Genomic DNA, 22090 nt, shown 5'->3' on the forward strand with positions numbered 1-22090 from the left:
TAGGTAAAAGGGAAGGCCTAAAATTATAAAAAACACAGTATCTAGAACTCTTAACACCTCAAACTACTCCAAATATTGCTCCTTGACGTATGATGGATTGCATCCTGCTAAACTGAACATAAGTTGAAAATGTTTTAAGTCCATAATGCATTGTAAGTCACTAATGCAACATAGCTGAACCATGGTACACTCTAGAGTATAGGCTATTTACCCTTGTGATTGTGTGGCTGATTGGAAGCTGTGGCTTAATGCCATTGCCTAGCATCTTGTGAGAGTATTATACCATATTTCTCTAATAGAAATGATTGAAATGATAAAGTTGAACCATCATATGTTGGGGACTATCTATGCGTTAGCATAAACACTGCTCCCACTGCTCCAACCAATCTATTATGGATATTACATCGAGCCCCTAATAATTACAAGATTGTCCATGTATTAATGGTCATCCAATTTTAAACATGTTGCATAATGGAGCTTATGCAGCATATTAAAGTGTTTTAAAATATGCAATATTACATTTGCAAATATTCAGATTCATGCTGTCATTTTTATTTACATATCTTTGAACCATCTTAAAAAAGTAATTCCTAAAGGAATACTGGATAGTTCTTAAAGCCTTGAGGAAAATCTGTTAATTAGTAATTAATAATTTAGTGTATGTTCACTCTTCAGTAGTTGTTTTTTCTGTGTTTTGTTCTTTGAGGTAGCTTATAAACTCTCTTTTCACATTCTTGTATCAGGTATTTCAATTTGAGCTCTGAGATATGACCATAACTTTACTGTTTTACTTGACAAATGTTATAAATTCAGAGTAAGATATTAAATTGTCATAATATCATATTAAATAAATCTTTATGGGCTTAAAACAATTGAGGGGGCCACTTCCTTGTTTCTCTTATTTGCTTCTATGAGCCTAGTAAAACTTCCTTGATCATTTGTTGAGGGATTCACAGAGGCACTGTGGACTGCAACTGTTTTCCCATGTGACTTGACGTCACTAGAAGATGGAAATGTTTTCTTTACTCCAGAGTTAAATCCCAATTTAAAGATGGCTGATAAAAGCCATTATATATTTAATTAACACTGTTCAGTCTAAGACTGACTTTTCATAAATAATTCCTATAATTGCTCATTTGTAACTTCTTTTACTCCCTAAAAACTTTATTTTCAAGCATTAACATCTTTGGTAATTTCCAGTGCAGTGATGTTATGGTTCCATGAACTTTGGCTTTTTGTACCTGGTATGTAACACTCCCAAAGGCTGAGCCTTGGCCTTATTCCATTACAAAGCATCATTTGCTTAAGACTACATTTTCTCCTGAAACACACCAGCTTATTTTTTACCTCCTAACTCTGAAACTATTGCTTAGAGAAATTCAAGTGGAGAAACACTTGGGAATTTTAAAGAATGAACTATTGATCCTTTAGAAAATGTTGACATCCTATCTATTTTTCCAACATCCAAAGATAATTTTCTTTTACTCAGCCAGTGATTTGTGGACTAGTAGATCACTTAATCTCTGATATTTTTAGGTGCTTCAATTGTGAAAAGTGACAGTGAATCTTTCTGTCTTTCTAATTGATTTTGTTATTATAAAAGAGGTCATGGGTTGGCCCCCAGATTTGACTTTGCTTTCTATTGCTTGGCATGTCTTATTCATAGGAGTTTCTTTTTTGTTTCTGAGTTAAAATTGCAAATCTCCCAAACCAGTACTTCAGTCTACTATATCAGTTTTTCTAAGAAATGCTTAAATATGCTCTAAATCTACAGTTACAGTAAGTGGCATTGGCTAGTGATTTGATTTGAGAATTGAGAGTACGATCTGGATTTACTCTTTATGCATTAACACAGGTCAAATGGACAGGGACTGCATTTTAAGTCAGTAATGGAAGGCTGTAGGCTGTCTTAAACCAATCATATCAGTTTTACCCATGACTGATTGATCCCTAGGGGCAGAGCCCTGTAAGCATTCCTCCTACATGAATGGACTCTATAGAGCCTGGAGTTTCATTCATAAAATGGAGACTGAAAGGAAACACACACATGCACACACGCAGGCACGCACACACACAGTCTCACTCCCTGGAATGTCCATTTATACAGAGCTGAGGGTGTAGTGTTCCATCAGCTGCTGCTTTTGCTAGTTGACTGGGAGTGAAGATTAATGCCCATTGGTCTTGCTTGCTTGTAACCCGATACCATTATGGCCTTGCCATTCCTAATGTATAGTGAATGAGAAGACAACATTCTTAAATCAGAAACATAAACAGGAACTGGTGGGTCTGAATTCCATTCAAATATGTCATTTCAGCCCCACTCTGTTTGTCTAACTTGAATTTTTCAGGCAGGAAAGGGGGAAGGGAAGGATAATCTACTTGTTAGTTGTACTAGCTTGGAAAAAGGGAATTAGAAGGGGGTGGAGTATACTTTTATAGCTCGTAATTTATAGTTTCTTTTTAAACAAAAACAACCGGGACACTTGGGCCTAGAATTGCTTACTGCCAGTGGGTGAAATGAGCACACAACAGTTTTTATAAGCAGGAGTGAGGTTTGAAATTAAATGAGACAGTTTAAGGATGCATGCTTGGATATTTCTATTTATGTGGGTTTCATGAATGTGAACAAAAAAGGGAAGAAAATGCAATTTTAAAAAAAACACATATCGTATTTTTTGATATGTGTTTTTAGGTTTAGAATATTGTTATGAAATGTTTTATGCTTCAATACCTAAGTGAGTTAACTATTTCGTAGGTAAAAGGATGAGGGAGTTATTTTATTTCACAAGATGTTTCCATCTAGGATTTGAGTAACTTGAAATAATTTTTAAGGACTCTTTCTCAGGTTCAATAGGTGCTTATTGTTTTCTGTCTGTACATGTGTGCATGTGGTATATATGAACTTCCCATTTAATTATTTCTAATGCAGTCTGGACATTTTTACAAGGGTGGGTAATTCAAAGAGCAACATGAAAAAAATAAGAGAGCAAAACAAAATTGAAAGAATGACAAGCATGTTTCATTGTGATTTATTTAATTCTTCTCTGTGACTTAGTGAAGTATTTTTGAACTCTTCGTTCTGGTGACCTTGCTGTTTAATGTACTGGTCTCTACAGTTATTGCTTCATCTGGGTGATCTGTTTTGTATTTATTCTTTGCATTGAAAAGTAAAACCACCCACTTTGAATGACACTGAAAATGTACTAAATCCTAAGCTTGACATCTATTTACTATTTGTGTCATATGGAGCATGTCCTCAATTTCCTTATTTATAAAAAGGGGTTAATAATTTGCGTCTCTTAGTGTTTTCATAGGCTTAAATGTGGTTATGTTTGGCACATATTAGGGGTTCAGGAAACAACAAAGAAATTTTTTTGGCATGAATTTATCTTGACTTCTATAGATTTTTTTGAAAAGTAATGGCCCTTTAATAAGATGCCATTATTATTTCTTTTTTGTTTTAATTTATTTTTTAGTTGTAGATAAATACAATACCTTTATTTTATTTATTTTTTTGTGGTGCTGAGGATTGAACCCAGTGCCTCATACCTGCTGGGCAAGTGCTCTACCAGTGAGCCACAACTCCAGCCCTCTCTATTATTATTTCTAATAATTAAAAATACACATTGATATCTAGAGGATAAAACAAAGCAAGAAAGATTTTCTTAAGCAGAAGCACTCATGTAGTGTAAGTTCAGATAGAAACTGTTTTGTTCTACTGTTTCTGACAGGAAAACAGCTGTCCTAAACTTACTGGTTGTATTTATGTTCAAAGCAAACAGAATAAATTATCTGGATGTTGTAAGGGTTTCAAGGAGAGATGAAACCCAGAGGACAAAGCTGACCATGATGTGTTTGTTGCTAATTGTGTGGATTCTAACAGGTGACAATTGGGGATTGAAACTCAGCATTAAATCCTCCATGTCTTCATAAATTTTTTGTGATCCATTGTGACCACTAATGGCATCCTCCCTTATGTTTTCTTTTAAACTTCTGTTAATTGTCAGATAGATACCTAATAATTACCTAGTCAAAATACTTGTGTTTCCTATCACTTCAATGTCATTTTAAACTCCGTCTTATTCAAACCATCACAGGCTTGTAAAACCTGTACATTTCGGAGCCTAGTAAATCACATAAATCAATCCTGTTTGTATCTGATCCTTATTTGTATGGGAAATTTGTGATTTCATAGGCACAATTCTATACTGTTATTTGATGCTATTCAGCCTTTATGTTTCAAAAGCATCTGAATTTGTTTAACTACATTATGTACTTCTCCTTCCTTCCTTCATTTTACAAACACTATCGTGGGCAACTAAAGTCTAACATTGTTCTCTGCCTTCAAAGTCTATTAAGGATAGATTTAATGCACCTAGGCTGTGGTGGAGAAATAGCTCTGCAGATTTTATATTTTCTGTATTCACAGTTCACTGAAAACCCTAAAGAGAAAGATCCCATCTAAGTGTGAGTGAGGTAATACCAAATTTATCACTCCCTTCTTAAAATCATGTCTATCTCCCCTGCCTTCTTCAAGATGGAGATATTTTGTTCACAGAGTTTTGTGACTGGTCACAAATAGGTCTAAGAAAACCTGAATGTTTGAGCTGGACTTATTTTGAAGTTAATTACTTTTAGGTTTGTTCTACAACAGAGTGGTATAAAAAACAGAGTGGATATAAAAAATTCTTTGCCATTAGCATCCCTTTTTGGAAACATTATAAAATAAGAGCTTTCTTGGTTGATTATACCAAATCTAAAGTGGCACATGTGAAAGCAGAAGAAACTTGTAGTGAGGATGTTTCTGCATTTGCATTTTATCATATCTTCATAAGCTTGGTGTTATTTATGCATAACACTTTAAGGTTTTATATGTGATCTGTGAGAGTACCAGGAAATAAGAGGAAAATAACAAACAAACCAGTATGTACAAAGTTGAAGGGAGAAAATATTGATAAGATAATGTCATAATATTCACATTTGTTGAGTGAGATTGGTATCATTAGTTTTTTTTAAATTAATGTTTCTTGAGAAAATAGATATATTTTGGCAATTTGTTGAACAATAAAAAACAAAACTTGTTGACTCTAGGTATATATAGAACACACACAAACCTGTAAACATACTTTTTAAAATCAAGTACATGACAATTTCAAAGGTATGTTTTACATAACACATTTTGGTTCTTGGTATAATTTTGTCTTCGAACCTCAATATGCAGTGAACCAGTTTTTGTGGACTGGATTTTGTCACATAACTCTATAAGGAGTCAGTCGAGTGTATAATCAATCTATTACACAAACACTTACACAAACTCAAAACCACAGTAAAATACAACTTGAACTTTACTTCTGTTTTCTGGGATTTCTCATTTACTTTAGGAAATTTAAAATCTTAAGTAAGTTATACACTGATTATTGCTTCAGGAATTTAATGAGAAGCATCACATGAAAGGTAGTTGTTTTCCTTTTTTTTCTTCCCTGTTCAGAGTTTATGATACAAAATAATCCCACTTTTGCACACTGTTTCATAACAAAGAGATTTCAGTAACCTGTGTAGAGAGATTTCAGGCATTCATGGCAAATCTTTTCTTTCTGCTGTGTCCTGATGTAGCTTTTAGAAACTTTAGGCAAATGATGCCCTAAAGGGGAAATTTCATTCTGTACAACTGGGCAGCAAATATGCAAATCAGAGGAGTGCCCAGCAGTATTACATGTGCAAATTCACAACTGCACGTTGTGGTCAAAGCTTGGGTAAGGCTTCCCAGATCGGTATTATATTTCCCAGCACAGCTTTAAAATACAAGTCAAGAGACAGAGAAAGCAACTTTTTTTTTTTTTTAAGTTTTGTGCCTGCATGTCTTAATTTGATCAAAAATTACTTTAATAATAATATTACTGAAAGTAAAGTCTAACCAAATCTGGTAGTTTGTAGTGTTCGTTTATGTTAATTCTTTTTAAACTGTACCTACATTAACCAATACATTAAAATGATGGCAGTGCTTCACTGCTTTGAATTTTTGGAGCATATTAGATCAGCTTTCATCACCATGAACTCATCTGAAACAAATTGTAGGCAGTTTAATTTCTGCAAGCTGATTTGGTCAGTACTAATGTCATGTTATAGAGCTCTTTGATCCACCAGTTTCTAACTAACTAAAAAGCCTTACATTTATTTTTCATAATTTATAAATTGAATGTAAAACTTTTTGAACCAATATTATTTAAGAACAAACATTAAGGGCTAATATTGTAAAAAAAGAAATTTAAAAGATATATACTCAGGTGTTTAAAAAAATCTAATGCAGATTTGGAGGTATACTGTATAAATCATAAATTGATTGTGAATTCTAAATCAGCATATTTTAGTGTCAAAGATTGATAGATTTCTACAGATTATTTAGGAATAACTTTAAAAAACACACAAGTCAAGCATCTTATATGATTTAAGAACAATAGTCAGTCAGATGTGGTGCTGCATGCATGAAATCCCAGCTACCTGAGAGGCTGAGGCTTGGAAGATCACAAGTTTGAGGCCAAATCAGGCAACTTAGTGAGATCCTGTTCAAAATAGACACTAGAAAAGGCTGGGGATGTTCAGTGGTAGAGCATCCCTGGGTTCAAATATTGTGAAGACAAATATATAAATATATATGTATATTTGCACATCAAATTTGGATAAAAACTTAGATACAAAATTATTTGGATGTAAAATTACTCTTAGTTTTAAGTGCTATTCTTTATTCTGTGTGGCTACTTGTGAGGATCACTTAAAACATGTCCTGTTGTTAAAAGTTCCATGTGTCAAATTCCTACTGTGTGCCGATACTGTGGGAAGTGTTGTACCTGATTTACCCCTCGGGGTCTTCCAAAAAACTAATATCAATATTAGTATTCCCATTTTACAGTTGAGGAGATTGGAGTTGATGATGCCAAACAACTAACAAAATGCCATATACTGCCCCGAAATATCAGATATGAGATTCAGAATCATATGTGTTAGATGACAAAGTGCTTATTTGTAATCACTGTGCTACACTAGTGATCTTAAAATTATAATCCAGAGAGCTAAGCATGGTAGCACACCTCTGTAATCCCAGCAGTTTGGGAGGCTGAGGCAGGAGGATTGTGAGCTCAAAAGATAGCCTCAGCAATTTAGGAGGCCCTAAACAACTTAGCGAGACCCTATCTCTAAACAAAATACAAAAAAGCTCTGTGAATGTAGCTCAGTGTTAAACATCCATGGATTTGACCCCAGTACCAAAAAAAAAAAAAAAAAAAAATCCAAGAATGCACAATAGGACAGTGCAAATATGCTGTCATCTTAACATTTTGTATAGGTTAAACCACAGCTTATTATTATTATTGTTAAATTTTTCAAGTTTTGTTTCATGAAAAAACAGAAATGAATATATATGCAGTGCCTCCATTCCCTACCACAAAACGTTTGCCTTTGAAGTGGCCACTTAGCTAGTTTGGATCTTAGTTGAGCATTTAGCAAAAGTTAAAATATAATGCCAAACTTCGTCAGTTGGATTTTTTATTAGATAAGGTAGAAATGAAAGCAGCAGGCAATTTAATTAGCAGTAATTTTTCTGGGCAAGTCATTACTTTGATGAACTTCAGAGCAATGTTTATGGCTCCTAATTAACCATGTTAGTCATTTGATTGAATAATCACTTTGGAAATGTTTCTACAATTTGATTAGAGTCTGACCCACTCTGATAGTCATAAATTAACTGATATCACTTTAGGATAACATGACTTTAGTTACTTTATGGGAATAAGCCTCTTAGCCATATTTTTTCAGGCTTCTCTAGACCATAAAAAGGATACCGATTTAAGGATAGACTGGATTTAAACAACGCTAGCCAAGTGTCTCAATTTTAAGAGCTAGATGTTAATTTCATTTACCCTAGGGTGTAATAGCCAGTAGGAGGAATTGGTAAAAACACAATTATATTCTCATACATGTATTTTTTTCCTAAATTGTTATTCATTGCTTTCTTTTTTTTTTTTTTTTTTTAGAATTTAGATCATAAAATAGGCCTTTGGAAATATAATGATATTGGCATGAGCCTTATTGTATGGTTAGCAGTTTATTATGAATTTTAAATGAGTATATTTTAAATATCATAGATGGATAGTTAAAATTTTTGAAGACTCTTACAGAGTAAATACAGTGGAGAACAAATCAGCTAATTCAACAGATACATGAGTGTTACAGTGAAATTCGGCATCTTATCTTTGATGTCATAATCCTTACCCAGGATTATGTTAGTTTTGTATTATATTAGAATACTTTTATAAGGTGTCCGTCAGCTTTGAATAGCAGATTTCTCAATAACGTTGCATTTTCTCTCTTCCTTCTTTTCTCCCCCTGTGGGAACTCAAGACTGTATTTAGTCACACTTACTGTAATAGAATTTAGCCTATGTATTTTCCTCTAGCCACCTCCAGAGTCAACCAGCTGTTTTTACAGCCGTGTTCCAGGTGTGCAGCAGTCAGTAAAAGTATTTTGTGGCAGGGTGTCAACATTGGTACAACAAAATGCTTGCCTCGGAGCAGCTGTGGAGCTGATGGCTGTCATTAACACTGTCCCTTCCAGCCCAGCTGCTGCCAGCGACCTTATGCCTGGTAATAAATCAGAATAACATGAAAAATTAATTTGAAGTGTCATTGTTTTTAAAAAGTTGGGATAAAATGGATTGCTCCACTATTTAGTAACACAAAAGATCAACTATATTACTACTACCCTGTTATACATGCTGATATCGGGACACAGGGTTAACTCTGCCTTGTGTACAGTGAGAATTATACGCTCTATAACACTTTATAAAAAGAAGGCATATTATAATGAAATATTTGATAATGAATTTTATAGTATTTTCAACTTGAAAGATATCAATTCCTTCATACATTTAAATGTTGTTAGTATTATGGATTGCCATTATGATGTTTTTATCTAAACCATGTTAGATAAAAATTTTTTCCATGAGCAAAATTCCTCATTGTGATTGTCATTCATCAGTAGACACCCCTCTCATCAGTAGACAAAGTTTTTTAAATATGTCGAATTTAAAAAATGGAACATTCCAGATCCCCCTGGAGTCAGAAAATAGTGCTATCTATTGTAACAACTTGGTGTATAGCTGGATGGTTATGAAAAGATAAGGGCCTTTGGGTTCCAATTCCTTTAAATGTTCATCATTACTTTTTCAGGGGTCATCTATTTATCACAAGTGATGGCAAAGAAGACTTTTTGTGTCAAGTAGTCCATTTTTATATGCATTTTTAAGCTTATTTTTGTACATGTTGTTAAGAAAACTTTAGTAATGCATACAGACATGCAGAAGATAGAAATTATCTGAACACATGTTTATACTTTCCTGCAGAACTTGTAGTTGCTATACACTGGGTTGGGCATAGGTTTGTTGGAACTAAAACATGTAAAAATTTGGTGAATTCCTCTTTAAGAAGAAAAAAGTAAAATGGCAAATCCAAAATGAAGTACAGGACCTCAAAAGGGACTCTTACAAAAGTGGAAGGTCCTGAGGTTCACTGCTTCACCATTGATCTACCTCTCTTTATGTGAGTGAACATCTATATTCAGAATCAAGGAACTTGGGGGAAGCTGTAATTGATTTCAGGAATCACCAGACCCAACTCTTTGCTTTATAGAAATATAGACACAAACTAGTCACAGTGGTACACACACCTGTAATCCCAGAAGCTCGGGAGGCTAAGGCAGGAGGATCATGAGTTCAAAGCCAGCCTCAGCAACTGAGAGAAACCCTGTCTCTAAATAAAATAGAAAATGGGCTGGCGATGTGACTCAGCAGTTAAGCACCCCTGGGTTCAATCTTTTATAAGAGGGAGGGAAGAGGGAGGAAGGAGGGAGGGAAGGAAGAAAAAAGGAAGGAAGGAAGGAAGGAAACATAGACACAAAATGGTTTGTAAAAATTTATGCAGCTTAATTAATAGTAAGAGAATGACTTGAATTTTAATCCATTGTCTCTAATGTATACTTATTTCCTTTCTCCCATTTCTAAACTATTAGACAATTTAAATTTGGAGCCATCATTATGACCCAGGTGTACCCATTACTCAAGTTTGTTTTCTCAGGAATTAAATGCTGTAGTCATGTAGGCAAAGCTTCACACTTAGAGTAATACGTATTTGCTATGAAGTTGCTCTATCTCTGTTTTAGATTCTTAGTGGCTTTTAGTTTGATCTATATTCTTAAGATGAAAAAGCCAGTCAATAGCAATAGCAATCACCTTAAAAGTTTTAAGAAATTTAACTGTTTTATTTATTCATACTAATTTCTATCTTGTGTTCATGAAATAAACTATGGGCAAACCATTTGTTGATTTCTGCTTTGCATATAAGCAGCCAGGAGATACATAAATTTATTATATAAGTATCCCCAAAACAAACTCAGGATACTATTTGAAGAACATTATTACCTTCATGTGGAGATGCTGTTAGAACTGAACCTGATCAAGTTTGATTTTGGTAAACTTAAAATTTATGAGCCTGTCCTGTTCCAGAGAATCAGTGTTCACCATGATATACTCATTCTTACGTTTTGTTTGTGGGCCCCACTGGAAATGTTGACCAGGGGTTGACAGATTCTTCTCATGGGGACTTGTGCCCGTTTTTGTAACTTTCTGTTTGTCTTCACCCTGTCCACTGACAGCAGTGTCCTTTCAGCTTCAGACCCAGCTTTGACCAATGCTGTTTCCTCTTTCAGAAGTGCCTAGCTGCCACTCCATTTACATGAGGCAAGAAGGCTTCCTGGCTCATCCCAGAACAGAAGGTAAGTCCTTACATACTTTAACTTCTGCATTAATATTGTTAAAAATAATTGGACATTCCAAATATGGGATCATTTAATGAACCATTTATATGCTTTTAGAAAACTCGTTCATGCTCCCTAAACCATTATTTTAAAACTTTATATTTTTAAAGTAAAAGGAAGTTTTTCGGGTCATGATACCTTGTGTTTGGTTGTTAACATGAGTCATGTACATAGAAATAGCTGAAAAGTGCATTTCTGTGTTCATTTTTTGCAACAACCACATTATTTTGAGCTAGAACTTGTGCTTTTATAGATCAGCTCACCTTACTGCACTGCAATCTACTGAAATGGTCTTTGAGTAATATTCAGGTTTGCTTTTACAGACTTAAGTCATGGGTCTGTTTCTTGATAAAACATGTAGTTTTAACAATCCTGGATTTTATACAGTTAGACACGTAATTGTTAAGAATGGGATTTCACGGGGGCTGGGATGTGGCTCAAGCGGTAGCGCGCTCGCCTAGCATGCGTGCGGCCCGGGTTCGATCCTCAGCAGCACCACATACCAACAAAGATGTTGTGTCCGCCGAGAATTAAGAAAAAATAAATAAATGTTAAAATTCTCTCTCTCTCTCTGTCCCCCTCTCTCACTCTCTTAAAAAAAAAAAAAAAAAAAAAAAAAGAATGGGATTTCACATAAGAGGCCTAGAGGAGTTTTTATTGCAGCTGTATTTTGTGGTAACCATGGTGGGAAAGTTTTGCTCTAACAGACTTTGACATCTGCAAAGTAGTAGATAAAAGTGATTCCATCTGACTATCATCCCCACTAAAGGATTTCTGGAAATATGTGAATAGTTCTTGACCTAAACACTGTTTCTTCAGTAAAACCTAGATGCATCCTTTTGCATGAGATCTATTATTGGTTATTTTACTTGGATGATATTAATGGAGGTTTAAATGATAGAATAAAATGGTAAATCCAAAATATTTGAGACCCAGTTTTGCACAAATGCAATGTCATTATCATTGCTGATATTACTAGTATGTAACAACCAAAGCGATTAATACACTTGAGAAAAAAAAAACTATAAACTATGTGAAATTTCTTTTCTTCTTTTTAAATTTTTATTATTTATTTATGTGTGTGTGTGTGTGTGTGTGTGTGTGTGTGTGTGTGTGTGTACTGGGATTGAACCCAGGAGCACTTTATTACAGAGCTGCATCACCCAGTTCTTTTTACTTTTAATCTTGAGACATGGGTCTTGCTAAATTGCTGAGACTGGCCTGGAACTTGCAATCCTCCTGCCTCATTCTCCTCAGTCTTTGGGATTACAGGCCTGAGCCACCATGTACCACCATGCCCAGCTGAAATTTGTTCCTGGTAATTAAAGACAACAACAATTGGATTAAGAACCACAGTCAAGAATATTTGGAAGAGAAAAAATGATTATGGGAAGCTGTAATTTATTTTGAAATTTCTCTGTGGACTAAGTTATGTTACAGCAAAAAAAAAAAAAAAAAAGAAAAGAAAGAAAGAAAGTCCCCCCAACTATCTTGGCTATTAAAGATGAGATTACCTACCTAGATACTTCCACAAGAAAGTAGGATTGTGAAATAAATATGTTCGAGAACAACGGAGTAATAATGCAAAGTAAATGCCAGTAATTCACTTTGATTTCACTCTCTTCTCATTGAATAAGGAAACTAAAAGAAACTAAAAATGACTTGATACATTATAAAACCTAGGTTTGCCAATATTTGGGTGACAATTAACTTACATGTGACCATGAGCTAGGCACCATTCTAAACTTGTATACCTTAAATCATATAATCCTCACAACAACTCTATAAGATAGATGGTATTACTGTATTTCCGTTATATAGAGTGGAATCTGAGTCAAAGAATCTAAATAAATTTATCCAGGGTCACAGAGCCGAAAAGTCATAGAATCATTTTCTACCACAATTTTTGTGCTAATGATTATATTTTAAAGTACTAACCAGCTCAATTTGTATCATGAATAAATGTCTCCCATTTCCCCCAACAGGGTGTATGTTTGAAAAGGGTCCCAGGCAGTTTTATGATGACACCTGTGTTGTGCCAGAGAAATTTGATGGTAGGTTTTTCAGTGTGCTTCAAATTTTGATTTTTTTTTTTTGTGAGAGGGATTGAAGAGATCACCCTTCCTTCTGAAAATAGTTGACATCACTACTTAAAGATTTCTATGCACTTCATTTATCATGTACTCAATTCTAATTAAACATAACTTATTACAAATTCTCTCTTTCTTCTACCCATTAAGAACCTTTTTTTTCTTTTTTTCTATGAGGCAGTCCATTTTGGGAGATATAGCCAACGAGCATCATGCTTGCCAAGTTTGTGTAGAGTAAGAAGGGTCTTTCCATTGCCCTACTGAGCACATTCAGCTTGTTATTTGAGATTTATTGAAAGCTGATCCTGTAATTAACAAAGCAGGGCAGAAAGCATGCTACTGTGGATGCACTGAGAACTTAATGCAAACCCTCCTCTCTTTTATTGTTCATGAAAAGATGCATTATGGAAGACAGAAACAACATAACTGCCCATTTAGTTAGTGATTGTTAGCTCCCCCTCCCCATTTTTTTTCCAAGGAAGATGCACATTACTAATGTAGCATTGCTTTGTAATTGCTTAAAAGGGAGTTAGGAAAGCATCTTCTTAAAAATCACTCACTGCTGCAATGGAAAGGTCTCAGATATTATAAGAAAGTGTCAAGTTAGATAGAATCTTCTTTTCTTGACAAGGTGGCAAAAGTCGGCATTTATGAGGAAGCTTGGGTAAATAGTGAACAGTTAATTCATTTAGTGGTTCTTCAGAGTGGTCTCCATATTTCCTGCTTTGATTGTTAAACAGGAAACGAGCAGGGGCCCTCTGATTAGCTGATTGCACAAACTTTGGGGATCATGGCTATAATGACTTGGGAGCTCTCAGAGTTTTTAATTGTCATTATTTAAACAGCAAAGTACATGCTCAGATTGCTTTTCAATCTCTAATTAGTTACTTGAAGTCTATGTTCCCAAGCTTTTGCTATTCATTCTTTTATACCATTCAGAAGGGATGGTGAGTCTTGGGAAAATACACTTCCTTTACCTCCTTTAAATTGTTAGATTTATTCCAAAGTCACTTTGGGGGTCACTTTTTTGGCTTTATTCTGTAATAAATACTTTAAGCCTCGTTTCATATGTGAGAACTGGCTATTTAACACCATTAGAAGAACATCACAATTCTTAACATATAGCCTTTTCTTTCAGGCGAAAAAGCTTAAAGCTTTTACTTGTAGGAATGACCTTTGTCAGTTTATTTTGTTTGTGGTGAGCATCATATTTTAAGTCATGTTAAAATTAGCAAGAACACATGAGGAGGAAAACTATCTTAAAGCTATGGACAAGATTATGTTATAGTTTTACAGGTCCAAATTACACTGATGTTTAGGGAACTGGCTGTCTTGATTATTGATTCCCTTTGACTTTTAAATATTCTTCAATTTTATACTAAGAGAACATTGTTGAAAGATAGTATTTGCCATGTAATAGAGAACAGAAGAAAGAAAAAACAAGGGATTATTGTTTCATTGTACATGGTCAGTGCAATCAGTCACATTTATAGGCTGAAATGCTATAGAAACAATAAAAATGTAACAGTGTTTCATTCTATGTGCATAATTGTTTAGTTACCCTCATGAAAAATTTTTATAAATCTCATAATGAAAAACTAAGATAAATAAAACTGTCTTTGAAGCCAATATAAAGATACACTCCTGTATTATCTAGTTTAGAACAAAACAACATAATGATTTTTTAGCAATTAGGGACTGAATAACTTTGCATTTTGGTGTGCAATTCTTTTAAGAGTTATATTTCTCTCCACAGACCCCCTCCCAAAAAATTAGAAAGCTTATGATTTGGTCTGTTTTAAAATTCACACTAGTGTCAATAGATCCACTTGAGTGTATCCTGTCTGAATTGTTTCTTTAGTGGAGAAGAAAACTTCATGCATTAACAATGATGTATTCATTTGACTGTACACACTCAGTCCCCATTGTGACCAATTCCACATATTTTGAGACAATTGACTGGAGATAGCAGTAAATAATCAATGATTATGACACTAGGTGTTTTGCTTTGTTAAGCCAAGATAAATGACCAGATTTATAGAAGAAGCATTACACTGCTAAATAACCTTCATTGTTATTTACTAGATTTTTATACTATATATGAATGCCAAATGAATCTAAAATAAACAAATCTTCTTGCTTAAAAATAGCTTTTTTTCCACAGAAATATCTGACGTGCATATTTTTAAATTGGCAAATTCATATGAATGAAATACAAATAAGAGTTAAAGAAATATGAGAGAGAATTTTTATTTGTTGCCAAGTAAGAAAGTGATAATTTCTCTATGAAGGTATATGAAGGTGTGGAAGAAAGATGGTATGATGAGAATCTAGTATGCTATGAATTACCCAGGAGAGTTTTCTAATTTATATAAAGTGCACATTACTTAACTCAGAGTTTATTAGTCTATTACATTTGCTTTGAAATATGCACATTAAAATTTTCAATAGTTTGTCATGCATAGGTCAATAAGGTATTTGCAAATTATAGTTTGCACAATTTAATTTGTACAAATAAAATGCCCTGAGCTTAAAATTGATTACTCCCTCTTCAATGTTGCTTAGAGAAGTGAGTAATATCATTAACAAAGAAGCAAATAAGTATGATTAGGTACTATGGTAATTATTATTGTTGTTGTTACTATATTTGCTTGTAGTGCTGGGGAATGAACCCAGGGCTGCATACAAGTTTGCTAGGCAAACTTTCTACGGCTGAAATACATCTCAGTCCCTTATATCATGTTTTTATTTTTTTATTTTTATTTATTTATTTTTAGTTATACATGACAGTAGAATGCATTTTGATATATAATACATACACGGAAAGTACATACATCAATCATATTGTCTATTCTATTCTGCTGCCCTTCCTATCCTCCTACTCCTCCCCTCCTCTCCCATCCTCTCTCTATCCAATCTAATGTGACACCCTTTTTTTTTCTTTTTCTCATTACAACATCATATATGTATTCTGTATAACAATGTATATCATGGTTTTTAGAGAAATCAATGAAAAAAAAAGTTATACAAAACTTTTGTAAGCAAATGACATCCATGGATTTTTTTTCCTGCACCTTTTTACAATATTTTTGACGTGAATATATTACATATAGTTCTTGGTAAGTTTGTACAGATTGCAGATTTAGTCAACCATTTAATTATTTTAAATCTTTATTTAAGGATTACATTATATTTCACAAAGTGGCTGTGTTTAGCCATTTTCTTCATTGGTTTAATAAAAAGTTTACATAAATAGCATAATATTGATGCTAATGATGAACCTTTAAAATTTTTAATTTAGGGGATATCAAACAAGAGCCAGGAATGTATCGGGAAGGACCCACGTACCAACGGCGAGGATCACTTCAGCTCTGGCAGTTTTTGGTAGCTCTTCTGGACGACCCTTCAAATTCTCATTTCATTGCCTGGACTGGTAGAGGCATGGAATTTAAGCTGATTGAACCTGAAGAGGTTGGTTTAGTAAATTTTATTTAGGGGAGAATAAGATGTGCTATGATGTAAAGGAGCTGATATATTTGATTAATATGCTAAACATGTAGTTTTAAAACTCTGGCTACCTTTTGAATTAGACAGTGGGACAAAAAAGAATAATGTCAACATTTAAAACTACTAATTTATTCTATAATCTTTCCGTTGTAATACTGTCCTACAGAATGTTGAAGAAAATCAAACAGAACACCATTAGCATGGCTCTTTATTCAGGAAGGCCAAACTGGAGAAGTCTCTAAAAGAGCATTTAATTTGGGGAAGGAGGTAGGAGGTTTCATGGTGATTAGGAAAGAAGGGAGATGTCTGCTGAGGCGCAACTAATTTTGTAGATAGAGGAATTGTTCTTTTGAATTAGCAGTCATTATTTGGACAATCTGGATTTTATCAAGAGGTTTGGAGAGGAGCATTTAAGGACCAAAGTCATGCGTAAGGCGGAGGTGAAAAACAGTTAGGGGATGGGGAGAGACATCCAATGCCACAATATACAGTGGAAAATTCACAGACTTAAGAGTGTTTTACAAGACACAGGCTTGGTAGAGACATTGTTTCCTTTTGAATGTTAGTGATATCTGTTTCAAGTCATCTGGACTGTGTAGACACCATTGGAAAGTAGGGATAAACTTTAAAATATTGCTATAGTATACAAGGGATTATTAAAATGAGACATTCTGGATAGAGATAATATACATGTATGGAACACACTTTCAACCAAGTATTCAACTGTCTCCCAATCCTGTCTCCTTACCTTGCAATGCACACACAAATCAAGTATTTTCATAAAGAATCACAAATGAAGTAATTCCATGAAGAGCTCCTAAAATTAAAATTTTCTTTCCCCCAGGACTTAGTTTAGGTATAAGTCTACTGTAGTGACTATAGCATAATCCATCGATAACACTTTGGACCTCCAGGGAAAGGTGACTGACTATTCAATGAAATTTTTGTTTTATTAAAATGCTTTCTCTGTTATTTTAAAAATTGACTTGAGTTAATATCAGCCAAGAAAACCATGAAGATTTTTGGCTGACATGCCTGTGACTGATTATATTGGCTACTGAATCTAAACACCTCAGCAAAGCTGAAAAATTTAGTAAGAGTTGAAAATTTTTGGAATCCAAAGTGATTTGTTTAGACACTGGATATCCATAACCTGGCTACTGGGCCCATATATCTTAAATGTTCTGGGTTTATTATTTGATATATTGAACATAATCAAATAATATGTCCTCTTTTGATGTTCAGAAGACAAAATTACATAACTTATTAAGAGATGATTTATTGCAAGAGTGTATTTTAAAAACTATGAAATAAGAGGATTGTATCCTCTGATTTACATCAACACACCAGTTGTACTAGAGGTTCGATTTTTGCAGTATCTCCCTTGCCTCACACCAAACACACACACACACACACACACACACACAGAGAGAGAGAGAGAGAGAGAGAGAGAGAGAGAGAGAGAGAGAGAGAGTAGCAGAAACTGAAAATGCCCCTTATTTAGAGTGGAATAAGTGTTTGGGTGTTTAAATTTTGGAGTCTGTCTAAAGCTCAATTTGGCTGTCAAAGAAAATTAGTTTTTCTGTAGATGTACTTAAATGATGTAAGTGAAAGAACCACAAAAATGTGAAGCAGTAACAAATTGAGACTAGAAATGCTTAACAAAGTAATTTGAAAGCCCTCTAACATGATGGGAGAGTGTGCTCTTCTCTTCATGGAAGATGCTAATAATCGTTGTAAGACTTGATTCATGCAGCAACTGAGCATGTCCAACAGGGATTTTTAGTAGTTAAACAGTTATTTCCCTTCACCTGTGATTAAAATAAACTGAGCAGAAATAGGACTTTTTAATTTTTGTCATGTATTTGTTAAGATAAGGGACATTACTTAGTTATGTCAGTAATTCTTGATCCACTCAGAAGCATAAACATTCTGCAAGTGATTAAGTTCATTTTATAACAACTATTGATCTTTCTGATGCTTGAGTTTGAATAAGTGGTAGATATGACCAGATGACCATTAAGTTCCATCAAATTCTGAGGTTCTGTGATTTTTTTTAACACAGAGAAGGAATATAGTTACATCTGTTATGTACTATAAACTGACATTTCAACAACTTTTCTGTAGCAGACTCATAAAGTTAAAAAAAGGAATGGGTAATTCAGAGCCAGTAGACCATTTACAAATGGTAACTAACTCAATGGGAATTGTGCAATAAGTACTGAATATTTCCTAAGGCTTTTGTTCAAAATGAAGTGAATCTCATTTCTGATTGCTGCATTGCTTACTGTTGGAATTGCTTCCATCAGGCAATGACTGTGATGCCTTGTTAAAATTTCTTCTTTGTAACAGGTTTCTGAAATTTCTTTAGCCTGTGTGGCCCATAGTTCCCCTCTGCCCTACATGGCAGCTCTGTGTACATGTCTGCACAACTCAGGAAAGGTGTCTCCAAAACCATTGACTTGTGGCTTCTGTTTTCTTTACATTTCATCTAGATCTGTGCTGATTACCTGCACAGATAACTTTAGCAAATACATAATCTTTAATATCTCTTTTTGAGATATTTGAGATATTATATTCAAGTTAATCAGTAATCCTAGAGAAATGTTCCAGGAAAAAGTATTGCAATAATTACTAAGGCATCTTTGAGACTCAGTGTCAAAGTCTTTTTATAATAGGCAAGATTGTTGAGCACCAGGATGTCTGATAGTTGGGACCCCATTGTGATTTCCATGTATATATACACAGGCAGGTCTTTTTAAAAAAGTTAACTAATACTTGTTCTATTACATTATCCTGTTTAATTTGTGGAAAAATAAGGAGGAATGCCATTGTGCCACAGTTTGCTCTCCCCACTAACACCCTAAGTTTCTATTTGAATGAGTGTTATAAGGAAGTCTTGAAAGTGTTGCTTCCACCTCCCACTCCATGTTGACAATTGTGCCTTAGCTTCAGGTGGTGCTGGATACCATGCATGGCACTGGAAGGTCACAGGTGGAGACTGAGTGGACTTCCTTAGCTTATGGGTGGTCTACCTGGCCTAGGAATTTTTTGTGTTTTCTGTTAATTTTAAGCTTCTTTCTTGTCTGAATCTCATAGACTTATTTTTTTTTGCCTCATTCCCCTAAGCTTTGTGAAGAAATGTCACTAAAACAAGTTTAAGAATGCCTTGTAGTTTTCTTAAATATGGACTAGTACCCACAGTGATGAGAATTACCAGGTCTCATAAGAATCAAACTCTGTAAAGATGGAATACTCTTTTGTGGTATTAAGAAAATCATATTTATCTCCCCAGAGATCTCCAGAATGTCCTCTTGAACTTTGTTGTGGATATTTTATTTTCCAGGTGAATCCTGGTGAGGTTTTAGAAAAGAATCATTTATAAATGAATAATTATTCCTCAATTGTTCTTTAATTTGAAGGGATAAGCATTTATTTTCACATCTCCTCAAAGTTTGCATGCTGTTCAGCTGCCATGTCTATTAAAGATTCACTGATGTCTATTGTGAAGTTTTTAAAAGATATTTTATTTAGACAATACTTTCATTTCTTAACACCGCTTTTCCCCACACCATTTCAGTATTGCTCAGAACCTTAACATTAAAATAAAGTTTATTTCTGGAAAACTAAGATATATCTGCCACTGTTATTGGCAGCTTGGGTATGTAATCTTGTCCCTGTGATATCATGTCTCTCTACCCTGAAAAAGTATACTGATTCATGTGGCTAAAGTACATCTTCATTGAGAGCATACAATCAGCAGAGAGAAAAAATAGCAAGGATGAGTATTAAAAAAAAAAAAAAAAGAAAGAAAAAGAAACCCTGGAAAAGGTTGTTGCTAATGAAGTGGAGACAGACAGAATGATCTCTTAGAAAAGCTATTTTAGTATATATGACGTAGCAACAACTCGGAATTTCATGGAAACGAAGGAACACACTAAACCTGTTAGATAATGCTCTCTTGGGGTTGCCTAGGTTTGCATGGCAGCTGCAGTTTTTGCTCAGACTAATAAAAGTGGAAATGAATGAGAACACTTTAGCTGGGGAAGGGAAAGCAGGCTACACAGTATTCTGTATAAGGCCTCCGCTCGCCCAGCCTAGTAGTAAGGTTAGGGAGGTGTGTACATAGAAAAAGGAGATGTGTTTTTAAAGCTCTTTGAAGAATTCTGCCAAAGTCACATGTTCAAAAGCTCTCAGAAATTTTAGTAAACAATGAGGCGAACATTCTGCTTTAAAGATATTTGTTTGTGGACTCATGCATGATGACCTTTTCCTTCTTATTTTTAGCATCCAACTATGTATGAATGCTTGATTCTCCTGTTTGGTTTTGGATGCAATTTTATTATGATGCTGCTTCAGGCAATAAAAATTATTTGTAGTTTGGTTTATTAATTTGTATATTTCTCCTTCTGCTATATACATTGCCCACTTGTTTATTCTTTTACATAGAGTTATGCAGGATATCTTTTTTCTTTGGTTTATCATAATTTCAATAAAACACCTTTACAAAGAGATCATTAAAGCAGCTTTTAATCTATAGTTTGGTTTGGAAAACTAAGAAAGAAAAAAAATAGTGTATCTCAGAATGGAAAACTTGCTTCATTTTGGTGAATTGCAGTCTGTTCATTCTGTTGTAAACACATTCCCTTATTTCCATTTAATTTTGTATCCAAAACAATAGTGACAAAGAATTCTATTGTGATGTTTCAGAATGATCACTGCATGCCTGGTTTAAAAAGCAAACCAGGGCACAGGAAATTCAGATCACGATAGCTTTTGCTACTTGTATCTTTGATTTGAACAAGTTTGGGTGGGTTTAGAAGTAGTTAATTACCTATTTTTTGTGAACCTTTGCTAATCCTTAACACTATAATGTAATTTTGTTCTGGTGGCAGGTGGCCCGGCGTTGGGGCATTCAGAAAAACAGGCCAGCTATGAACTATGATAAACTTAGCCGCTCACTTCGCTATTATTATGAGAAGGGAATCATGCAAAAGGTGAGCAGCTAATACAGCATTAAAATTCATTGAAATGTTGCACATTAATCTGCATGTCATACTTTAAAAGCCACATATCATTGCATTGCTGAAGCAAGGTTTTCACTTATTCTAACAAATGCTTAGCTCTTGGTTTTGGTATTCTAAGCCTTTCTGTTTATAAATTCATGGACATTACAGACAAATGTGTAATAATATTATATATAAAGTAATAGGCTTTCTGGAAGTTTCCACTTTCCTACACAGAGTAAAAAGAAAAGTTATGTCGGTATTGATGCTGCATCTGTAACTCTCCAGAAGAAGTTGTTATTCTGCAGCTTTCTCCACAACTTTGTGTTTTTGAAATGTTTGTTTATAAATTCCAATGCAAATAAAGATTCTTAGGCTAATGAATTCTTTCTCCCCCCCCTTTTTTTTAAAATGTTCTGATTCTTAAACATTCAGATATTTCTTATACTCATTAGGAAAAATACTTTTTCTTCTGGCTGATATCTTGCCTGGCTTTGTCACCTAATAGCCTATTATGCTAAACTACTTATTCTAGGTCTTTTTTGGTTGGTAGAACAAATTTTAATATATGTCATTTTATCCCAAAAGAGCTTCCTTTAATATTTGAAAGTAACTTAAAAATAC

At 34.2% G+C, this 22090-nt stretch overlaps 1 protein-coding gene across 6 annotated transcripts in view; it reads left to right on the forward strand.

The window, feature by feature from the left end:
* Etv1 (ETS variant transcription factor 1) overlaps positions 1-22090 on the forward strand; it is a 90147-nt gene that overhangs the window by 60796 nt on the left and 7261 nt on the right. For all 6 annotated transcript variants that reach the window (XM_078040047.1, XM_005328762.4, XM_040291714.2 and 3 more), the window contains 4 exons: positions 10756-10821; positions 12849-12917; positions 16255-16424; positions 21356-21457. In XM_078040047.1, the coding sequence (XP_077896173.1) occupies positions 10756-10821; positions 12849-12917; positions 16255-16424; positions 21356-21457 (407 nt within the window). The remainder of the gene's footprint in view (positions 1-10755; positions 10822-12848; positions 12918-16254; positions 16425-21355; positions 21458-22090) is intronic.

This window comes from Ictidomys tridecemlineatus, chromosome 2, assembly GCF_052094955.1.
Source record: "Ictidomys tridecemlineatus isolate mIctTri1 chromosome 2, mIctTri1.hap1, whole genome shotgun sequence".
Taxonomy (NCBI): Eukaryota; Metazoa; Chordata; class Mammalia; order Rodentia; family Sciuridae; genus Ictidomys; species Ictidomys tridecemlineatus.